Source organism: Bos indicus, chromosome 11, assembly GCF_029378745.1.
Source record: "Bos indicus isolate NIAB-ARS_2022 breed Sahiwal x Tharparkar chromosome 11, NIAB-ARS_B.indTharparkar_mat_pri_1.0, whole genome shotgun sequence".
Taxonomy (NCBI): domain Eukaryota; kingdom Metazoa; phylum Chordata; class Mammalia; order Artiodactyla; family Bovidae; genus Bos; species Bos indicus.
In genome coordinates, this window is record NC_091770.1 from 103,177,457 (window position 1) to 103,197,481 (window position 20,025).

A 20,025-nucleotide genomic window follows, 5' to 3' on the forward strand; every position below is an offset into this window, starting at 1 on the left:
TCCCTGCATGCACCTCTTATTAAGGGGTCCCCTTGAACACCTGCCAGGAAAGAAGGCGCCCCGAGGCGTACGAGGCCCACTCGCACCTCGCACGTCCGCACTTCATGCACCAGGCCAGCCCCCAGATGGCGTGGCTGGTCAGTTTCCCATTTAAAAACAAAGAGAGTGTTTACATCCTTAAAAGAGCAGCCAGGCACGTGAAGAGCAAATCAACTCTGGTGCTCAGAGACAGGGACACGCAGTCCCTCAACCCCAAGAAAAACATGAGATCTGGCCAAGGAAGTATGCAGGTGGCCGCGACGAGCGCCCCAGGGGAGGCAGTGAGCGTGCTCTCGGTGGGAACAAGAGCATTGCAGGACGTGTGCCCCTCCTCCCCGGCTGAAACCAGACCAAGACACAGAGTTGGAAAAGGAGAATTTATTTATTAAAGAGAAGTCATCTGTGAATTCTTCTACTCAAGTTAGTACCTTTGACGATAACACTTTGGATTGAAACATGCCTTGTTTCAAATAACAAGTGGACTCTACAAGCAGCGCCTACGGTTAATTCAAGTAGCGGTTCAAGAGCCCAGGGGACGCTGGAGGGAGGCGACCCCTTCCCAGGGTGACGGCCTTGTCTGTAAACACTGTCAGAGGCTGGAGGCCAACCGAGCATGCTGCCACCCGAGGTTTTTCACAGGAAGATCCCAGCGGGAGTGCGGCCCTGGCGCCCAACACCCAGGGCAGGGTCCCCTCCAGCCCACCTGCTCCCCGCCCCCAGCCCAGGGGCACCCTGGGGTCTGCACGCTCTCCCCACCCCTTGGGCTGGGAAGAAGAGGCTCTCTGGGCCTGGCAGCTGCAGTGCACGGCCTATGTGCGGTTCAGGGTCTGGAAGATTCTGGAGATCTGCAGCATGACCGGGCCCGTCTCCGGGTCGTTCATCCACTGGGTGCTGTTCAGCGGGTTCTCGAGCATGTCTTCAAATGCTGTGGGGACACGCAGAGCTGCTGGGGGACTGCGCCCTGCACGCCCAACACGCAGCGGTGGGAGCTCTCCTCCCGGCAGCTTCCAGGTGAGCGTGACCGGGAACCCCCCTCAGCCCCCCGCCCCACGCGTCTCATCTGCTGATACAGAAGCAGGTGTGGTCACTGTGGGTAGGGCGGGGCGACACGCCCGCATTCCCTGGCACAGGGATTCTGGAAAGCAACGTGGCAACAGCTACTAGGAATCTTAAAACAGTGACAGCCCGTGACTCAGTGACTCCACTTTCAGGCCCACCCTGACAGAAAAGACTTATGTAAGGATGATGTTGCCAGCTTAATAGTATCTAACTAGAAAAGTCAAACTGCTCAATCTTCAGGAAATGACTTTAAAAAAATAAAAAAAAACAGCACATTAAAAATGAGCAGTTCTCTGAGATGAAAACGTTGAATTTTTAAACACTTTTATAAAGCGACCCCTCACCGAACAAAGGTGCCTCTTAGCAAAAAAGCTCTCCAGCCCAGACACACGATGGCCAACTTGGTGGACAGCAACCAACCGCAGGGCGGACGGTCGCCCTCGGATCTGGGAAGGACGGCTTTACACCAGAGCTCGTCATGTCAGCCAACGTCAAACCATGTCCTCGTGAAAGTGGCCCCCAGTCTGCGGGCTCTCAGCTGCTCAGGGTCATGAGGGCCCTAGCCCCGGGCTCAATGGGAAAGTCTGACCTCGTTATGTTTACAACCTGATGACCCTCCCAGCCCTGAAAAGAGTCACCAAGCCCCCCAACTGAAATTTCAGAAAGAGAACCCGGAAAGATGACTCGGCATCTGGGAGAACAAAACATAAAGTGGGTTTCGTGAGGTGAGAAGCCCAGGCCCCCGTTCCCCCCAGCAAGCGGCACAATCAACTCCGGGAGGAGGACAGAGCTGCACAAAAGGATGGGAAAAGCACTAAATATGGAAACCAGAGGTGAAGGTTTGCCCAAGGAAGGACCTTCTGCCGCGCGTCTGGGCGTCATTAGAGATGAGAAGCGTGCACGTGACCGAGGGGTCCCTGACGCGCCACAAGCTGCTGACAGCACTCTAAGGGCAACTTGGCAGCTGAGGCAGAGCGGCAGGCGCACACAGGCGACAAGGAACACGCAAAGGCCGGGAGGAAAGCGCTCAAAGGCACAGACGGAGCTGCTGGGTCCCTGTCTGGGGCGGAGGGTGGGAGTGGGTTTCTCACCCAGAAAGCCCCATCAGGTGCCAAGACGTCCCCAAGCGCCTAACGTCCACATTCTGGGCCTTGCTCATTTGCCTTGCAGCTGCCTGTCCTCAGGCAGTCGGAGCTACACCCAAAGAAGCGGGTCTGAACACAGGTTATTCCATGTGGAAGTTCAAAAGCAACAAAATGGAACACCGCTTGTTTTTTATGAGGAAAAATGCTTTACTGAACTATAAAAGCAAAGGGGATTGAAATTTACTTTTAGAATTTTTGTCTTCTTTCTTAATTCAGGACGTTTCCACTGTTTTATGGACTATTAGAGCTAAAAGTTCCTGGAGAAGGAAACGGCAACCCGCTCCAGTATTCCTGCCTGTGAACTCCCACGGACAGAGGAGCCCGGTGGGCTGCACAGTCCACGGGGTCGCGAGAGTCACACGTGACTCAGAGACTAAAGAACAACAGCAAAGAGCCAGACACACTCAGAGATGACGTCTGAGACGCTTCACTTTAGAAGGCCAAGTGCCAAAGGCTGCGAGGCCGGCTGAAAGGCAGGCGGTTTCACGACCACAAGCGGGGGGTGGGTTCAGCTCAGTTGCTGCTTCCTTGCTGTTTAGTTTCTAAGTCATATTATTAACATGAATTAACAGATTTAATGTATTTGTTAAATGATACGACACATCCATAGAATGAAATACCTGAACTGCTACAGTCTCATTTTTAAAAGAGAAAATGTATCAAACGTGATGAGAAATGAAGCACCAGAAAGCTGCCGTGCGCTGCGGCTGCTCCAGACCTCGCCAGACCTCACCATACACCGGAAGGAAACCCACCAGCTTGGGGGCGCTGGTGACTTCCGCTTCCTCAAGCTTCCCTGTGTGTCCAAATGTCCTATAGTGCGTATTTTCCTTCATCTAAAGAGATAAAGGAGAAGGCAATGGCACCGCACTCCAGTACTCTTGCCTGGAAAATCCCATGGATGGAGAAGTCTGGTGGGCTGCAGTCCATGGGGTCACTAAGAGTCGGACATGACTGAGCGACTTCACTTTCACTTTTTAATTTCCTGCATTGGAGAAGGAAATGGCAACCCACTCCAGCGTTCTTGCCTGCAGAATCCCAGGGCCGGGGGAGCCTGGTGGGCTCCCGTCTATGGGGTCGCACAGAGTCGGACCCGACTGAGGCGACTTAGCAGCAGCAGCAGCAAAGAGATAAAGGCCATTAAAACCCTACCAGAAATGCCTGGAGGGAAGTGTGTGGCTGCAGGGGCGCACTCACCATGGGACGCTCTCTCCTGCAGGACCCTGGGCCTGGGGTCTGGCGGGGAGGACCCTGCGCCAGTGGGCGGCCCGTCCAGATCACCGACCCAGGGCCTATAGACCAGGCAGCACTCACTCTGGGTGGTTTGTTTTAGAAATGCAAGAAACACTTGATACAGCAGATGTAAAACCACACGATAATCTCGATAGATAGCGAAAAGTCACCCAGGAAGCTGACCTCCCACTCACAATTGAAAAATCTTAGCATCTAACTAGAGAGAAAAGGGGAACTTAATCTGACCAACTATGCCTTCAAAAATTAAAAAAAAAAGCTTAGAGCAAATCAGCAAATCACACACTCGATGGTCGAGCACTGAAAGAAATGTTTAGGAAAGGCTTTGGACAGACCCGGCGGTACACGGGGCCGTCCTGAGGTCTCTGGGGAGGAGGGCCAGAAGACGCTTCCAGTGTGGAGGGGACTGACAGAGAAAGTGGAAACCAGCTCACAAGACACACCACTGAAGCCCGGAGTGAGGCACAGAGAGAAAAACTCCCTGCTTCACGCCACTCACTCTTCCAGGCGAATCACAGACTTTTTAAAACAAGAAAATTTAAAACTACTAAAAAAAGAAACACGTGAAGGTCTTCCCAAGCTTGGAATCAGAGGGCTTTCTTTAAAGATGCATGTCATAAATGAAATAGAGATGTTCTGCTGTGTTAAGATACAGGACAGAAGTTCATCAAAGGGATCAACAGAGAAGGCAGAAACAGACAGGGGATCCTGGAGATTTAAATATCTGAGAAAGGATCAGTGTGCAGCAGGCACGAGAAGGTTCTGAGCTATCAGACGGCAATCCAGTAGCAGAAGCAGCCAGAGAAGAGGGGCAGTGGAGGTCCTAGGAGTGGCTGAAACTTCTGGAAGAGGCTGTCCTTCAGAGACTGGGGAGATGGCCAAGCATGCAAAAGCCCTGTGCCTGCCTGGGCGGCTGCTCCTGGCACCTGGCAGCGGGGGCCCTAAGCTGCTGTGGGCGGGGGTCCCTTTCTGGCTCAACACACCCACACCCAGGGCCCTGCCACTCGGCCCAAGGCACGGAACCCTGGGGGAACCCTCCCCTGAGAACCAGGCACAGGAATGCCCAGAGCAGCTTCACCGGCCCAGAAGCCGCAGGCCATCGGGCAGCCGCGCAGCAGGCTCGGATGTGGCACTGCCCTGCAATGCTGCACCACACAGCCTCCAGGAAGCCAGTCCCAGGGGTCAGCCCAGAACACAGAGGGGCGACTGAATGGTCTGAGGACACGGACACCCCCACTGACATTGCTGAGGAAGCCCCCATTCGGGGCAGGGAGGGGGTAACTGCAGCAGGGGCTGGGAGGTCACTGCAGTGGGGGCTGGGAGGTCACTGCAGCGGGAGTTGGGGGGGGTCATTGCAGCAGGGGCTGGGGGGGCACCCAGGGACTCAAGGGTGCCTGCATCGCACTATGATTTTTTTAAAAGACCGCTTTTTTTTCAAGATGAACAGCAGAAACGTGGTTATTAATTTTACTATCACTCTTTAAAGTGACAGAAATTATACACACTTTTTTATATCATATCGTATCTCAAAGGCAAAACAAGCACCGAGGCAACCCTTACAGAGACTAAGAGCCACCAGCCAACGAAGCCTCCTCTGGGCACGGCCCTGACCTGCTGGGCGCTGTCTACACTCTCCCAACCGGATCACCTGCTGGAGCTGGTTTTTCAGAGCTGGAATGGAGTCACCGCACAGGAGGCTGTCACACCCGGGCCCCAGCCACCAGAGCCCTGCAGGGGCGGCACGCCCACAGTATCGCCCAGGGACATCTGTGTGGCGGGCGGGCCCCGCCCCGCCGGGCAGCAGCAAGGCACGCACCTAGTAAGGTCTTCGGGTTGGTCAGGCCCAGCTGCACCACGGGGTTGTCCAGAATGGCCTGAAACAGGGGGCTCTCGGGGTCGATGCCCTTGTCCAGCTCCTCGGGAGAGGGCCTGCGGTCGCCCAGCAGCCATTCGCACTGCAAACACCAGAAGAGCAGGGTCAGCGCCTACGGTCCCCGCCAACCTCGACACTGCGGCGGGGGCTCCAGGGCTGCCCCAGTGGCCAGGGGCCCTGACAGAAGGGCCAGTCCAGCCCGGCTGTCCCGGCAGATGCGGGCGCTGCAGCTCAGGGCACTCTGGAGCTCTGCAGCCCGAGTCCACACCAGAGCCCTGTCGTGTGAAGTGGCCGGGGTGTGACCTCGTGGGCTCGTCCAGGAACAGCTGAAGCCCAGGCCCACCTTGCCTTCCTGGGCCACATGGGCCAGATTGAGTCTGCTCCCCAAGTGACCCAGTGTCACCCCCAGCCCCTCCCCAGGCTCTCGGTCAGCAGTGGGCACGTGTCCACAGGGTGGCATCGTCTCGGTGTCAGTGTAACACAATATACAAGCTTCACGTTCACCCGCAGGATGCGTACCTTTCTCTAAGAGGCAAAGCCCAGGATTTTCTCAGTACTTTAAAGTCTGTACACTGTTTGAACCATCTACCCTGTTGTTGCACCTCAAAAGCAAAGGAGCCGCCTGCGCGGGAAGGTGCCCGCATCCCCGGGTGCCCAGGCCGCACGCGGTACTCACGGCGGCGTTCTGCTGGTTGTTGCTCACTCTGAGGGCGTCGATCACTTCCTTCTCATCGAAGCCCATCTCCATCAGGGAAATGACAGCCTGCAGGAGAGGCCGCAGGCTCAGCCGCGGCACCTTGGCAGGGGATGTCTTAACGGTTCGATCCCTGGTCTGGAAGATCCCATATGCTCTGGGGCAATGAAGCCCGTGTGCCACCCGCAACTATAGAGCCTGAGGCGTTCTGGAGCCCGGGAGCCACAACTGTTAAAGCCCACATGCCCAGAGCTGGCGCTCCACAACAGGATGCCACTGCAGTGAGAGTCCGAGCACCATGGCCAGAGTGGCCCCTGCTCTCCACAACTAGAGAAAGGCCGTGCAGAGCAACAAAGACCCAGAGTGACCAAAGATAAATACATCTTAAAAAAAAAAAACAAACTACCAGGTTTTCTATTTCAAGACTGTTTCCCTATGGCTTCAGGGAGATACTTGCTGGCTCTCTGAACGACAGAGGGGCGGAACTGGAGCTCTCTCCTGGAGGCTCACTGTCCCACCCAGGTCCCGCCAGCTGTGTCCCAGAGTGGGACTGTCCCCACCACCTCGCATAGCCCCCTCAAGAGGGGCTGCCAAGTGGGAGGAGCAGGTCAGAGAAAGGGCACATCGGCCGTGCCCATTTAAGTGGAGACAAAAACGTCAGCCATTTCTGAAACTCGGAGAGATTTTCTTCACACTTTATCTTTGGGAAAAAAAAAAACCTTGAAATTAATTCTAAATGATTGTTAACAAGATCTAAGCTGTCCTTTCTGCCAAGGACCCCCTTCCTCTGCTCCTCTGGGCCATTCCCCACCTCTGGCCTGTCAGCGCACGCTGCGGGCACAGCCCCCCCGCTGTGCTTGATATCCACGTCACATAAGATCGCCTGGAGTCCAATCTGAAACCCAAGAGTAGGAGGGCCTTTTCCATGAAGTGTCAACATAAACCGCTCCCTCTCCTCACTTCTGTCTCGGCCCCAGGACTGCTGGGGGGGATTCCAGATGCTCCCACGCGCTTCTCCCCAGCCCTCCAGGGAGGACCCCCCGTGTGGCTGCGCTGAGAGGCCCTCGCGCCCGCAGGCTCTGCACAGTCACTGCCCTGTCCGCGGCGGGGCAGGGGAGCGGAGGCAGCTGAAGGTCTGCCTCACGTCCAAGCCTTGCTCTCCAACCTGCTCTCCCCGGGACCTGAGCCTTACTGGACCCTCCCCGACTGGTTCAGGATCACAGACCCTGGCCCTTCAAGCCTCGACACCCTTTTGGGGAAAGGAGTGACTTAAGATGGTTAAGAACGACAACCCCGAGCAGGAAAGGCCTTTAAGGTGGTGACCAAGACCGTGAACAACCATCAGCGGGCCTCACGGGGCCCTGCAGGACCCCCAACCCGGGAAAGGCGTGCAGCCTGACAGCAGAGCGTGGGACCCGCCCGGGGACAGGCTGCCTTTCCCCAACAGGTCCAGGGCCAACCGACTGGACTCCCAAGAGACTAAGACGAAGAGACACACTTCCTCCGGGACCGAGAAACGCTGGACTAAAGTAACCCATGTGCTTCTGCACGCGGAGCTCAACTCAAGGGAAAATCCCAAAGGAACAGAGACAAAGCCACAACGCCCTGGCCTCCCAGAGGGCGTCCCCTGGGCAGCGGGCGGGGCCCAGCGTCATGCACAGGACGCAGACCTGGGGTCCATGCCGGGCGGAGCTGGAGCTGGACTCCAGGGCCCTGAGCAGGCTCTGCGTCCCACAGAGAGGGCCCTGGCCCCGTGGGGGACACTCCGCATGGCCCACGAGCCCTGCCTGAGGTCACACTCAACCCCGCAGACACAGGCTCTGAATCAGCTGCAGAGGGCACCCCACAGCCCGGCCACACGGGTTCCCACGGAAACAAGCCCACAGGTGAGCCCAGGTCAAGGCACCAGGCCCCGAGAAATTAGGGCCACAAGCAAAATCAGGAGGACATGAAGAATTGGAGCCCTAACGCCTGGAGCTGACAGAGCTGTGATCTGAAAGTAAATAGGATACGCTCACAGTGCCAACGGCATCCAAAGAGATTAAATTAAAATTAACCCTAATGAAAAGAGAGAACAATGAAAAAGAACAGGGAGACAAAAAGCATCAGATACAAGGTGACGGTGAAGAGGCGGCCACAAGGACGGACACTCAGGTCAGCGGGCCGAGTCCAGCCAGAGGCTGTGGGGCTCGGGCCCTTGAGTCCCCCAGATGCTCCACTGACCCTCCTGACCAGTCTCCTGCTCACAAGGCGGGCCATGCGGCCAGTGGGTGACCCTCCCGTCTCTGGACAGGGCCCCCGCCTGACGCCACGGCTCGAGGACACTTATAAACTTCAAACTGGAGACTCCAGACTCAAGTCTGTCCAGAGCCCTCCCAGCCTCGCTCCCTGCAGGGCCGGTGGCCTGGCCTGGGGGCTGTGGCTTCCCCCGCAGGACTCGCCTTGGGAGGACCAGCCCCTCCACCTGCCAGGCACCCCCACTACCTGAAAACACACACCCGGGCATCCGCACGAAACTCCCTTTTCCTCCGGATCTTCTTGAAGATCTCCGTCAGCTCATCTCTGGCCTCCTCCTCCTCCTCACTGGTCCCGGCAGCAGGGGCGGCCTCGGCGCCCGCCTCTCCCTGCGAGGATGGGCCTGGGAGTGGAGTGTCGATGGTGGGGTCATCTGCGTGCTCGATGAGCCACTCCATGGCCTGGGGCACCGACATGCTGCAAGGTAAGACGGCCCCTGAGCACCGATGTGCCGCAAGGTAAGACGGCCCCTGAGCACTGACGTGCCCCAAGGGCTCGTGAGCACTGACGTGCTCCAAGGTAAGACGGCCTCTGAGCAGCACCTCAGGCCAGGGAACCGGGCCTTTGCGTCCCGAGAAAAGCCTCTCTGACTTCGTGGCTTCTCTAGTGCGAGCTGCCGAGTCCTGTACAAGGATCTAACGCAGCGCGGCTGAAGCCCCGGCCCCGCCCTAATCTGCCACGAGGCGCAGCCAGAACAGATGCCCAAGTGCAGAAAGCCACGGGAGCCAAACCCACGAGGTGCCCACGAGAGACTGGTTCAAAAGCGAAAAGAACACAGCCCGCTGACCACCCCTCGGTTACAGACAATTTATTTCAGAACCGAACATACAGAAAGGCACGTAACCGACAAGTAACTAACAATAGGAAACTACAGGAGACTCCCAGGACGCCACCGCCCATGTGCCATGGTCCTCCTCGGCCCCGCCGGGAGCAGGCTGTGATCCAAGTTCCCGGAAAACGAGAGCCTGGTGAGGTGCACGACCACCATCACATGCCACGCTCCCAATAAGCGGGTCCACCGCACACCGCCCTGTAAGACCTGGAGGCGGCCAGTGCTGTGACTCCGGAACACGCGTCCAGGTCCTCTACCGACACTCACGCACACTGGAGGCGACTCAGTCACGGGGCCCGGGGCAGAAGGGTGTCACCCGCGGCGGGGGGCCCAGACGTACTGGTTCAGCCGCAGGGCCTTAGCCGCCCTGGTCTCCGGGAAGCCCATCTCCGTGAGCTGCCGCAGGGCTGCCTCGTCCATGCGCTCGTCCTCATCTTCGTCCAGCATGGCTGCGGGCCAGACACGGCACCGTGAGAGCTCGGGGCGTGCCCGGCCACACAAGGGGTGCTTCCTCAAGCTCCCCACAGGCCCAGCGCCCCGCCTGAGCACCAGACGCTTGTGGCTGACCTCTTACACCTCAGAAAACCCGAGACAGACCCGTCAGCCCTCGCCATGCAGACATGGTGACAGTGTGAGGCATCCACAAGGCCCATCTACTGCCCCTTCCGTGGGGAGTGTGAGCAGTGACGGCCGAGGGTGGGCTCCGCCCGGGCCCGCGCCTACCGTTTGCCTTCCTAAATAATTCCACGGCATCCGGGTTCAGCGCCAGCAACTTCTGAGCCACCTCGATGAGAGACACCAGGATTTTCCGGAGCTCCGTCTGGAACTGCAGTGAAAGCACAAGACGCTCAACAAAGCTGCCTGGATCTGAAACAACACCCCTGCCCGAAACTCCGAATCTGTGAGTCAATGGATCTGAAACAACACCCCTGCCCGAAACTCCGAATCTGTGTGGCAAGTCACGCCTGGATCTGAAACAACACCGCCTGCCCGAAACTCCGAATCTGTGCAGCAAATCACGCCTAGATAACCAGGGAGAAGAGCAACAGGGCTCTCAGCAGGGCGGGCGGGAGAGGATCCGTCGCTCAGCTCCAGCCCAGAGGAGGCGTCTGGCCTGCTGGCCGCTAAGCGAGCTGAGAGCTTAGGCCTCACTGAACAAAACAGGCAGACTCCATGGGTTCCACTGCTGTGGGCCTCTAGCATTCAGTGCAACCAGTTCATCTTCTCAACGCAGTGGGGGCTGCTGGGAATGTCATCAGAAACCCACCAACTGCCCGTCTCCCCGACAGTGAGGCTTGGCCATCGTGAAACACGCACTGGCCAGCGAGAGACACATGTGCCCGGCCTCAGACGCCCTGGCCAACACAGAACTCTCTGGAGGAGACCCTCAGAGGCGTGTTCCTGAACTGACCAGCTCGTGCAGAGCCCGCAGACTGACCTGCAGTGTTGGGGGCGCCACCCCCGACTCTGGCCCAGCGGGCGCCAAGTCCTGGCCCGGCCCTGGCTCGGGAGCACTGGAAATGCTCCAGCTCTGCTTTAACCTCCCGATCCAAAATAAGCAAGAGTCAGGTTTCTCTCTAAAAGGTTTCGCCAAACTCAGGACAAAACTCACATTTCCCCATAGTATCCTACTGGCCCAACGTCTCTTCAAACCTTTTAACTTGAATTAATTTGCCTACAAAAAAGTTCCAACATAGCACACAGAGTTCCTGCACCCCCTACATCCTGCTTCCCAAGCGCTCTCAGGAGGTCTCCTCAGCCCCCTGTGGCCACAAAGCCCCTGCGGGCACTCACGTCCCTCGCGCTGGTCTGCACCACGGCCCGGTCCATGTTGTGGGAGGGCAGGCTGGCGGTGGCTCGGAAGATAGCGTCTCTGTCCGGGGCTTTCTGCTCTTGTTTTTTCTAACACAGGAGAGGAATCAGAAGATCAGACGTGAGTGTAAGAACGGTGAAAGGCAAGACTGGTCTCTGAACAAACAGCTCTAACCAGGGAGCACGCGAGTCCTGGGAACTGGAGCCACATGCCCCTGATGAGCAGGGAGGCTTCCGGACGGTTCTGTGCGTGGCCTCAGGGACAGAACACTGGACGGTCGCAGCCTGCTGGACCTGGAGCATGGCGGTACAGGGTGGGGAAGACAGACACTGCCTCCTGGGCCGCAGAATGACTGTTACACGGGAGCGATGGTTGGGCGGGCAGGCAGACCGCAGAGGGACCATGAAGAATCCCTGGATGCAGCCCGAGAAGCCCTGAGCCCAGGAGGAGAGGCACCATGCTGACCCCGGACGGCAGGCCCAGCCCCACACCACTTGGCTCCTGGGGTATTGGGCAGGAGAATGCGGGTGCGGGCCGGGGGCACGACCCGCCAGGCCCAGAGCGGCCAGTGAACTCCCAGGGCCTCTGACAGGGACGTGAAGAAAGTCTGCAATTAGTGCAACAGAGAAAGCAGTGGGGAGAGGGGGTGAAGGGGAGACACGCAGGGAAGAGAAGGAAGGGCCTGGAAAGCAGAGAGCGAGGCTACACGGTGCTCAGAAAGGCAGAAGAGCAGAGGACGCTGGGCCAGGTCATCGCAGAACAAGCACCTGATTGGAAACCAAACATCTCTCAGATAGCAGGTCCCACATCCACAGGAGTGCCGGAGAGAGAAAAGAGAAAATGAGGCAGGGAAAGTACCAACAAGTACCCAGAGCACTTCCAGAATCTCCAGGGTCAACGTGCGAGCAGTCTGGGAGGGGCACAGACCAGGCACAGAGGAAGGAGAGCGGGGCTGACCGGCTCCACCGCCAGCCCCGGGGACGCTCTGGGGACACCCCGGGAATGCCTGGGGACCAGGGCGCAGGCCCATCGAGCGTGCGCGCTCCCTCAGCAGCCACTGACGGCTGCGCACAGGCCCTCCAGGCCTCCGCCCTCAGAGATGCTGGCGCGAGTCTGGCCCCACCCAACCCAGGAGAACAAGACATTTGACTCTAGCAGGCACAAGGGCACATGGCCCCAAGACCTCACTCCTGCACTCACGGCTGCCTGACTGGGGCCCGTGAGTGGGCGGGCTGCAGCTGGGGGCTAGGTCACGGCACAGGGCGCAGTGACTGGAGGACAAGGCCCTCGCGGGGGGTTGGGGGAGGCCTGACCTAATCGGGCGAGTCCATAAACAGGACGGGCGGGGCTCACCATGGTCATCGAGATTAAAGCAAGAGGGACCCGACGCATGAGCTACCCCACTGGCTGCTCTGAAGACGTGGGGAACTGCAGGCCAGGAAGGAGGTGGCCTCCGGGAGTGGAGGGTGGTCCTGGCTCATGGCCAGCAAGAAAATGGGACCCCAGCTCTTCAAAGTGCCACAACAGGATTCTGCCAAACACCCGAAAAAGCCGGAAGCAGAGGCTCCCAACAGGAAGGCAGACCTGATTCCAGCTCCCGAGCACAGGGCCAGCTGGGCCTGCCCGGCACGGACCCAGCAACCTGTGTGCTAATGGGGCTGCTCCGAGCCGGCAGGCCTGTGGGCAGGGAGCGCGCAGACATGGGAGCCGCGGCAGGAGCCAGGTGGGCAGCCCTGTGCGGCACGCCTGACGCAGATGGACGGGCCGGAGGAGCTGAGGGGTGGCTCCTGGAGCGGGCACCAGCAGACCGCCTCACACTTGTGACCCCGGTTTCAGACAGGTGTATCAGTTTGGGAGCAGAATCTGAAAAAATGAGTGGTAAGCCTACACACAGAACAAACTAAACCAGGAAGCAATTACTGGCTCCAGGAAAAAAACTGCACTCAAAAAAAGGAGAGCTCACCTTTAGCAAACTGCTCAGGGCAGAGACCGACACTGATACAAGAATAACCACAGGGATTCTGAATCTTTGACCAAGATTCAGAGGAGCAGGGGGGTGACGAGGGAGGAGCTGCCCAGATCACCAAGGAGCAACCGAGAGTCTAAAGTTGAGAATCCAAAAAATATCAACCCGGGATGTTGTTCAGAACCCAGGAGAAGAATCACTGGAGACAGGGTCAGACGGATGCAGAGCACTCGCCTCCCGAGCGCGTGACTCAGGAGGGAGAAGCACCTGCTGCTGATTACAACACACTGGACTATCGTTTGACTCTAAATACACGTACTACTTTGACTTTAAAGACGAGTTATTCACAAAAACAGGCGTGATCGTTTTTACAATATTTCATCTCACAGATACACACAGAGGAAAGGTGAGGGTCACCGCCTGGCAAGTCACCCAGGGCCGTGGGGGTGAATGGGGCCTGCCATTGACACAGTCACCGCGGTTCAGGGAGTTGCCAGCGACCAAAACAGTAACCTGAGAGCCGGATCCGCCCCGGGGTTCTCAGAAGCAGGCCTGACTCTGGGGCCCCATCCGTTTCCCGGAGACGGGCAAGCAGCGTGCCCGCGCCCAGGCAGGTGTGGCTGCAGATAAGCAGGGCCTCCTCCCGCGGCTGTCCCACAGGAGGCCCCGAAAAAGCTCGGGCCGCCACAGGCCCAGGGCCCAGCCCAGGGAGGCTGGCCTGCCTGCTTTGGGGTGAACACTCTCCTGAGCATTTCGAAGCATTGAGCAGGACACTCTACCCCTCGAGCTAAGCAAAGGCTGGCATTCGCCCCGAGCATGGCAGGCACCTGGCCTAAGCATTGGGAAGGGCCTGTTGACAGAACACGTCTCCCGCTGCACAGGGAGCCTCCTGCACCAGGCTCTCTGAGGAGCGAGCCTCTGGGGCAGCCACTACACACGGAGCGCGGGCATGGCTTTCCGGGGGCACCTGCGTCGGGGGGCGGGGGGTCTCAGCCGAGAGCCAACTCCAAGGCCGCAGCAGCCTGTCCTGCAAGAGCCAGACGGGATGGGTGGCCCTGGCCTCGCCGGGAACCGACTCCGCGCAGGCTGGCGCCCCGCTCTGCTCCCGCGCTGTGTGTGTTGTGGGTGGTCTTCAGCGACTTCCTGACCTTCTAATGTCAGGAAATGAGAAAAGGAGGGACGGGAGCTAGAGAGTAAACCCGACCCGGGGAATAGGCAGCACGCACCTCTCCGTGGCCCGAAAGCGGAGCTGGTCACCGGACCAGCCACAAGGCGAGGCATCGGCCAACAGTCTGCCTGGCCGTGACGAAAGCCCGTGACCACAGGACCTGCGGGACCCACAGCCAGCCAGCCTCAGAAGTCTCTTTCGAGTCTCCCCCGACAGAGATCGCCAGTTCCAAACTCTGAAGCTCACCTGTTCTTCTGCGGAGACTTCGGCCATCTTTGGGAGGGGGGCTGGAGCGCGCTTTCGGATCAACAGTATCACATCTGGGGAAAGCAGCACAGCGAGCCGGTTACCATCGCACACCCAGAAGCGGCACAGAGGGCACCAGGGGGACCCAAGGGCCAAGGAGCAGGGCTTCTCTCTGGGCCCTCCTCCACGAGGGTCCGCAGAGGCCCAGTCTTCCCTCAGCCCCCAGGTCTGCTGACTCTGCTCCCCTACAGGCTCCGGCCTGGCAAGACCCTGGCTGAGGGAACCAGACGGGACCGGCGTGCTTGTTTTAACGGCTCTGTTTTGAAAGTCTGGGAGGTCGGAGCATCTGGTCTTAACCCTCAATGCTAAGGCACCTGGGGTGTGGTCAGCGCCCAGCTAACTGTGCCCGTGCCAACTAGACATCCAGCGAGGTTGATAAACAGTATTCTAGTCCTTCCAAAGCAGGCTACGTAAGGGAATCTCACAAATAAAATTGCTTTGAATGACACAGAAGCCCAACTTTCCTCCGCAAGCGCCTCCATGCAGGAGACTCAGAGTCAATTGACAGACATGCGTGGTAAGAACGTCTTCCTGGACGTTTGCAACAACCCACGGCTGTGCTTTCCTGTCCCCTAAGCACAGCCCGCAGCAGCTCTGGGGACCTTGGCTCTGCGTGGAAACAGCCTGTGGAGCAGAGTTCACGTCTGGCTTCTCCAGAAGGCTGCGGCTCTTTTATTCCAGGGTACACACTTTGTTTCAACAAAGGAGAATGAAACCCTGTGGCTGCCGCGTCTCCCTGCTCTGCCCGCTTGGGACGGGGACCCCTCGCCCCCTTACCCTCGTCCTGGACGTGCTCCTCCAGGAGGGTCTTGGCGTCACTCAGCACCCTCTCAGACGCGGCGTGTATTAATTTGTGATGGGTCACATTTTTGGGGTCTTCTAAGCCCCCAGGCGCACACTAGGAAACAAACAAAATCATAGAACATGTGTCAGGACAGAAAATAAGTTGATCATGATACTGATAATACAGGACCTGACGCCCCAAGCCACGCCAGGAACTTCCTGGTTTTCTTACTCGCTAAGAGTCAAAGCCACACTGAAACCAGAGAACCCCGGCAACGGCGGACACGCCACAGCCCCTAGTCCCCAAGGGCAGTGACCTGGCCACTGGGCCACCAAGTGCTGCTCAACAGGCTCAGGGCTGAGACGCAGAATGCCCTGCTACCCACCAGTGGCTACTCGAACCGCTCCTTAATCTGGAAAGATCTGGAGAGCGATTCACAGATGCTAATAGCAGGCCTGCTGTCTCCCGAGAACCTAAAGATCCGAGTGGGGTCGGGTGTGGTCAGTGCCCAGCTGACTCTGGCCAGGCCAGCCACATGCTGTGGAGGTCAGCAGACGATATTCCAGCGTTTCCCAAGCTGGCTACTTCCTTGTGGAATCTTGCTCCCCACCTTCCACCGGGGCATTCGATGGAGCCCGGCGACACGGCTGAGAGGAGCTGGTCCCTGGGGAGCAGCCATAGGGGCCTGACCACGCAAACACCCAAAAAACCCCGAGGAGGCAGGATGGCCTCAGCTCAGTCCCCAGCCCACCAAGCGACGGCCACAGGGGCCCCACAGTGAGCTACAGATACGGCTGGCAGGGCCTGCCTGGCGGCTAGAAGGGGTCACCTGGCACGTCACTGTGTTATTGATCGGCAGCTCCGAAACCCCAAAACACACAGTGGAGGGGGCAGAGGTGCTGAAGCCAAGGCTGCCCCAACACAGGGGAGGCACTGCCCCGGGGTCCTCACCGTCCTCAGCTCAGCGGGGCCGCCTTTCCACCCGCCTCTGCCATCAGATACCCTGGACATGTAACTGCTCACGGAGGGAGAAACTAAGCCTGCACTTCACCTCTCAACACTCGTGTCTGAAGACCAACCAGAGTTTTCAGCAACCCAACAGGAAAGAGGAGTCATGCGGGCTTCAGGGCTACAGGTGCACGCAAGCCGGGGGGCGGGGCGGGGGCGTTGGTGGGGACAAAGGTGGAAACCAGCCAACAGTGAGACACACTCTGACCATGTATGACAGACACCCCTCCCGGACTCTCACGATGGCTCTGCTCCCAGAAATACTGGGTGTGCTTCTTCTAATTCTAAAATCTGCAGGCTAGCTGGTGTGCCAAGTTCAGGATGCAGTCTATGAAACACAATTTTCCAAAACAATCCGCATACTGGCTCCTGAAAAAAAAACTGTCCTCTGCAGCCTGTCAACAGGCGCCAGGAGCAGGACACAAGCCTGAGTCATCCATACCAGGCCTGCTTACTCGCTCTTTCCTTTGTTCTCGGCAGAGGCGCTGGAGCGAGCTGGGCCCTGCCAGTGGGAAAGCCGGCCAGAGCCCACGGCTGGGGCAGGGGCCGGGCCCCAGTGAGCCCGCTTCCTTCCGGAGGACTGGAGACAGCTTTTTCTTCCTCCTGACATCAGTACGTGAAGACACGCCTGGGTGTGCTGCTACCAGCCCTGCTAGCAGCCTATGTGCCGGCAAGCTTATCACACAGAAAACACCCACGGTGTTGCGGGGGGCCACTTTCTTAAAATCGTGACCCTCCGATTTACTCTGCCCCGTGATCTAAGCTTGGACTAGAGACCACCACAGTGGTCCCAATGTATATAAAACCAAGAAGGGAAAGGCCACAGTGGCGATCCGTTTCTGTAAAAGTTATGATAATAAACCTTCACTAACAAAGTTGCTTTACTCATTTAAAAATGCATACGCATAACAAAAAGTGTACAAAAAACAGTAAGCTCCCAGGGGTCCTGTGGTGGGAGAAAACCCACAGTGTCCCCTCTGGGTAGAGAGGCAGGAGGAAGGGACAGAGAACCCTGGCTCAGGCATGCAGGGCGGGGAGCCAGGCAGGAGGAGCCCGAGCCGAGCGGTGACACCATGATCTAAGCTTAATGCACAGGCTTCCCGGGTGATAGTCAAGCACACACTCGAGAACCCCATTTCCTAACTGGAAATGCCTCCTGACGGGCTCACAAGGCCGCGAGCTCTGCCCCCAGGACGGCATGGGCACAGAGGTGTGAGGACTTCCTGACAGCTCAGCTCTGAGTCCCAAAATGTATGCCGGTATTTTTTGGTTGTGGAAATCCCCTGCTGCTCGCCCGCCACTCGCCTCGGCCCGGAATAAAATCTACAGAGTGGAGTAAGATCTCTGTTCAAAGCAGGATAATGCCAGAAAACATCAAAGCAGGATAATGTCAGAAAACATTCCAAATGATACACCTCAGTACCAAATGGAATAAAAATATCAGCAGCATGATGTGAATAGTTAGCCTAATGAAACTGGCTCCCTCATTAACCCCAGGTTAAGAGTTCTTGCTTCGTTTTCCCTCCAGAACATAACGTTTTGATGGTTATGCCAATCCTTCCCATTGGTGAGTTAAACTAAGTGTCACACCAATGTACCCGCTGCCCCCCAGCCTGACTCAGCAGGTGACTGGCCTCCACCGCCATGCAGCTCTCTCGACTGACAATCCGGGCTTTTCACAAACTGAAGGTCTGTGGCAACCGTGTGTCCAACAAGTTCACTGGTACCATTTTTCCAGTGGCATTATTTTTTAATTAAGGTATTCCAGCCCTCAAGGGGCTCCTGTGCTGACCGGGTGGACACAGCATCTCAGAGAGGTTTGCACTGGGCAAGCAGCAAGCCTCGCTCTAATAGTCTGGACGCTCAGGGGGCTCCCAGCCTTCCTGCTGAGTGCTGTCATGGTGGTTTTTAGATCGTGAAATCACCCGTCACTGCGTCAGAAATAGAAACGGCCAAAACATAGCTGCCCAAGTGTGTGAGCCCACATCCCCCTCCTCCCTGACGTGAGACCAAGACGCTATTCACATCCAGGGTTTTCCGGAAGGGGACTCTGGCAACCAGAATGCTCTCTGGCATGCTTGCGACAATTACAGAACAACTCCACAGAACCGTACTCCCAAAAGGACCCGACATCATTTTGCGGGAGTCACTAAAACAATAGCTGGAAGTCTGTGCTTGGAGACCACACCAGAAGGGACCAGGGCTAGCCTCTTGGTGGGCCCAGAACAAACGTGTGAGTCGACGGCACACAGGCACACTTCTTACATGAGGCACGCAGTGAGAGGCTGTGGCCTCCTTTGTCCTAAATTCTGACATGGAGATTCTAGACCGTGCAAAGGATAGAGTTTCCTGAGGCAGCCTGAGTCACACGGACAGATGTCTTGGCCTGCCTTACAGAGTCGAGAAGCTTAAAGAGATAGGCAAAGACTAGCCCTCTGAGGAACCTACAAAGGGTGCTTCACCTCAACAAACTTTAAAAATGGCCCTCTCCCCGACCTGCCCGCGTAATCCACGTAAAGGCCGAGGATAGCAAGGGGTGCATGGACCAGTTGGACCAAGCCACACTATTTTAAGTGATTCCAACCACGGTGAGGGGGTGCGGGGGCGCACCAGTGGCCAGAGCCAGGCGCCGGCCCCCATGCCAGCCCCAGAAAACGGCTCCAAGCAGCCGGCTCTGCAAGGTCAGGGGAAGGCGCTTCTCCTGGAGGGTCTCTCTAAACTCCCAGCTCCGGGAACCTCGCCGCGACAGCAAGCGCGGATGGATGGATTCTGGAACCGCAGGAGGCCCCGTTCCGGCGGCGACTTGGCCTCTCCCAGCCCGCGTCCCCGACGCGCCCCGGCCTCCCGGGCTGTCTTGAGGGGAGTTAGACCAGAAGGTAGAGGATAAAGCGCCCGGTCCGGAGCCCCAGCGTCCAGCGGGAGTCGGGGGCGGCGGGAGAAGGAGGGAGGTCTGGAGCTGTGGCCGGCCTTACGTGCTTGAGGCAGCGGTCCTTGAGCTTCTCCACCGAGGTGTCCTCGGTCGCCTCCTCCAGCCACTCGGCGCCATCGGACGCGCAGACGTGCAGCCGCAGCACCTTGCCCGCAAAGATCTTCTCCTCCTGCACGAACATCTCGCCGCCGCCGCCTTCGCCCGGGCCTCGGGCCTGCGCCCGCCGCCCGGTCCCTGAAGGTCACCAGGGCGGGCGGGCCGGGGGCGGGGCCAGGCCGCCCGCGCGCTCCCTCGCTGGCCGCCGCCGCCCCGCCCCCGGCTCTCCCGTGGGCAGGCCGCCCGCCACTCGCCCCACCGCCAGCCCGCCCGAGCGGTCCCCCTCGCCCCGCCGCCGATCCACCGGGGGCGCGCTGTCGCCGCCGCGCCGGAAGTGCGTCACAGGGCGTGACCCGGAGCACGCCGGGAGATGTGGTTCTCCTGCGGCTGCCTCGCCGTCGCCGTCGCCGCCGCGCCAAATGTGCGTCACTGGCCGCGACCCGAGCGCGCCGGGAGTTGTAGTTCTCGGGGGCCGCTTCCTTCGTCCCGTACCTGCCTGCGCTGTGCTGTCGGGGGCCGCCGGCCACGCGGGAGCCGTGCATTTACGAGTCTGTTTTGAGATGGGTCTCAGTGTAAAATGCACACTGAATCTTAAAGAGTTGGCAGGAAAAGAGCACGAAAAATACCTCAACAATGTTTATATATTGACAGTGAGTCGGTGAAAGTCGCTCAGTCGTGTCCAACTCCTTGCGACCCCATGGACTATAGGGTCCATGGAATTCTCCAGGCCAGAATACTGGAGTGGGCAGCCTTTCCCTTCTCCAGGG

The 20,025-nt window shown here is 58.3% G+C and overlaps 1 protein-coding gene across 2 annotated transcripts; it reads right to left on the minus strand.

The window, feature by feature from the left end:
• Positions 1-402: 402 nt before the first annotated feature.
• On the minus strand, positions 403-19,503 carry UBAC1 (UBA domain containing 1). Of its 2 annotated transcripts, none has more exons than XM_019971093.2 (10): positions 19,206-19,495; positions 15,219-15,339; positions 14,382-14,455; positions 10,983-11,090; positions 9,912-10,014; positions 9,529-9,637; positions 8,560-8,773; positions 6,044-6,130; positions 5,311-5,449; positions 403-964 (listed from the first exon to the last, which is right to left on the minus strand). In XM_019971093.2, the coding sequence occupies exons 1-10, from the start codon at positions 19,341-19,343 to the stop codon at positions 849-851; spliced, it is 1,209 nt and encodes a 402-aa protein (XP_019826652.2). In that variant the 5' UTR covers positions 19,344-19,495; the 3' UTR covers positions 403-848. The 2 variants fall into 2 exon arrangements, with proteins under 2 accessions (XP_019826652.2, XP_019826650.2); XM_019971091.2 differs by lacking the exon at positions 403-964 and adding an exon at positions 4,948-5,165 and having other exon boundaries at positions 19,206-19,503.
• Between the last annotated feature and the right edge of the window lie 522 nt (positions 19,504-20,025).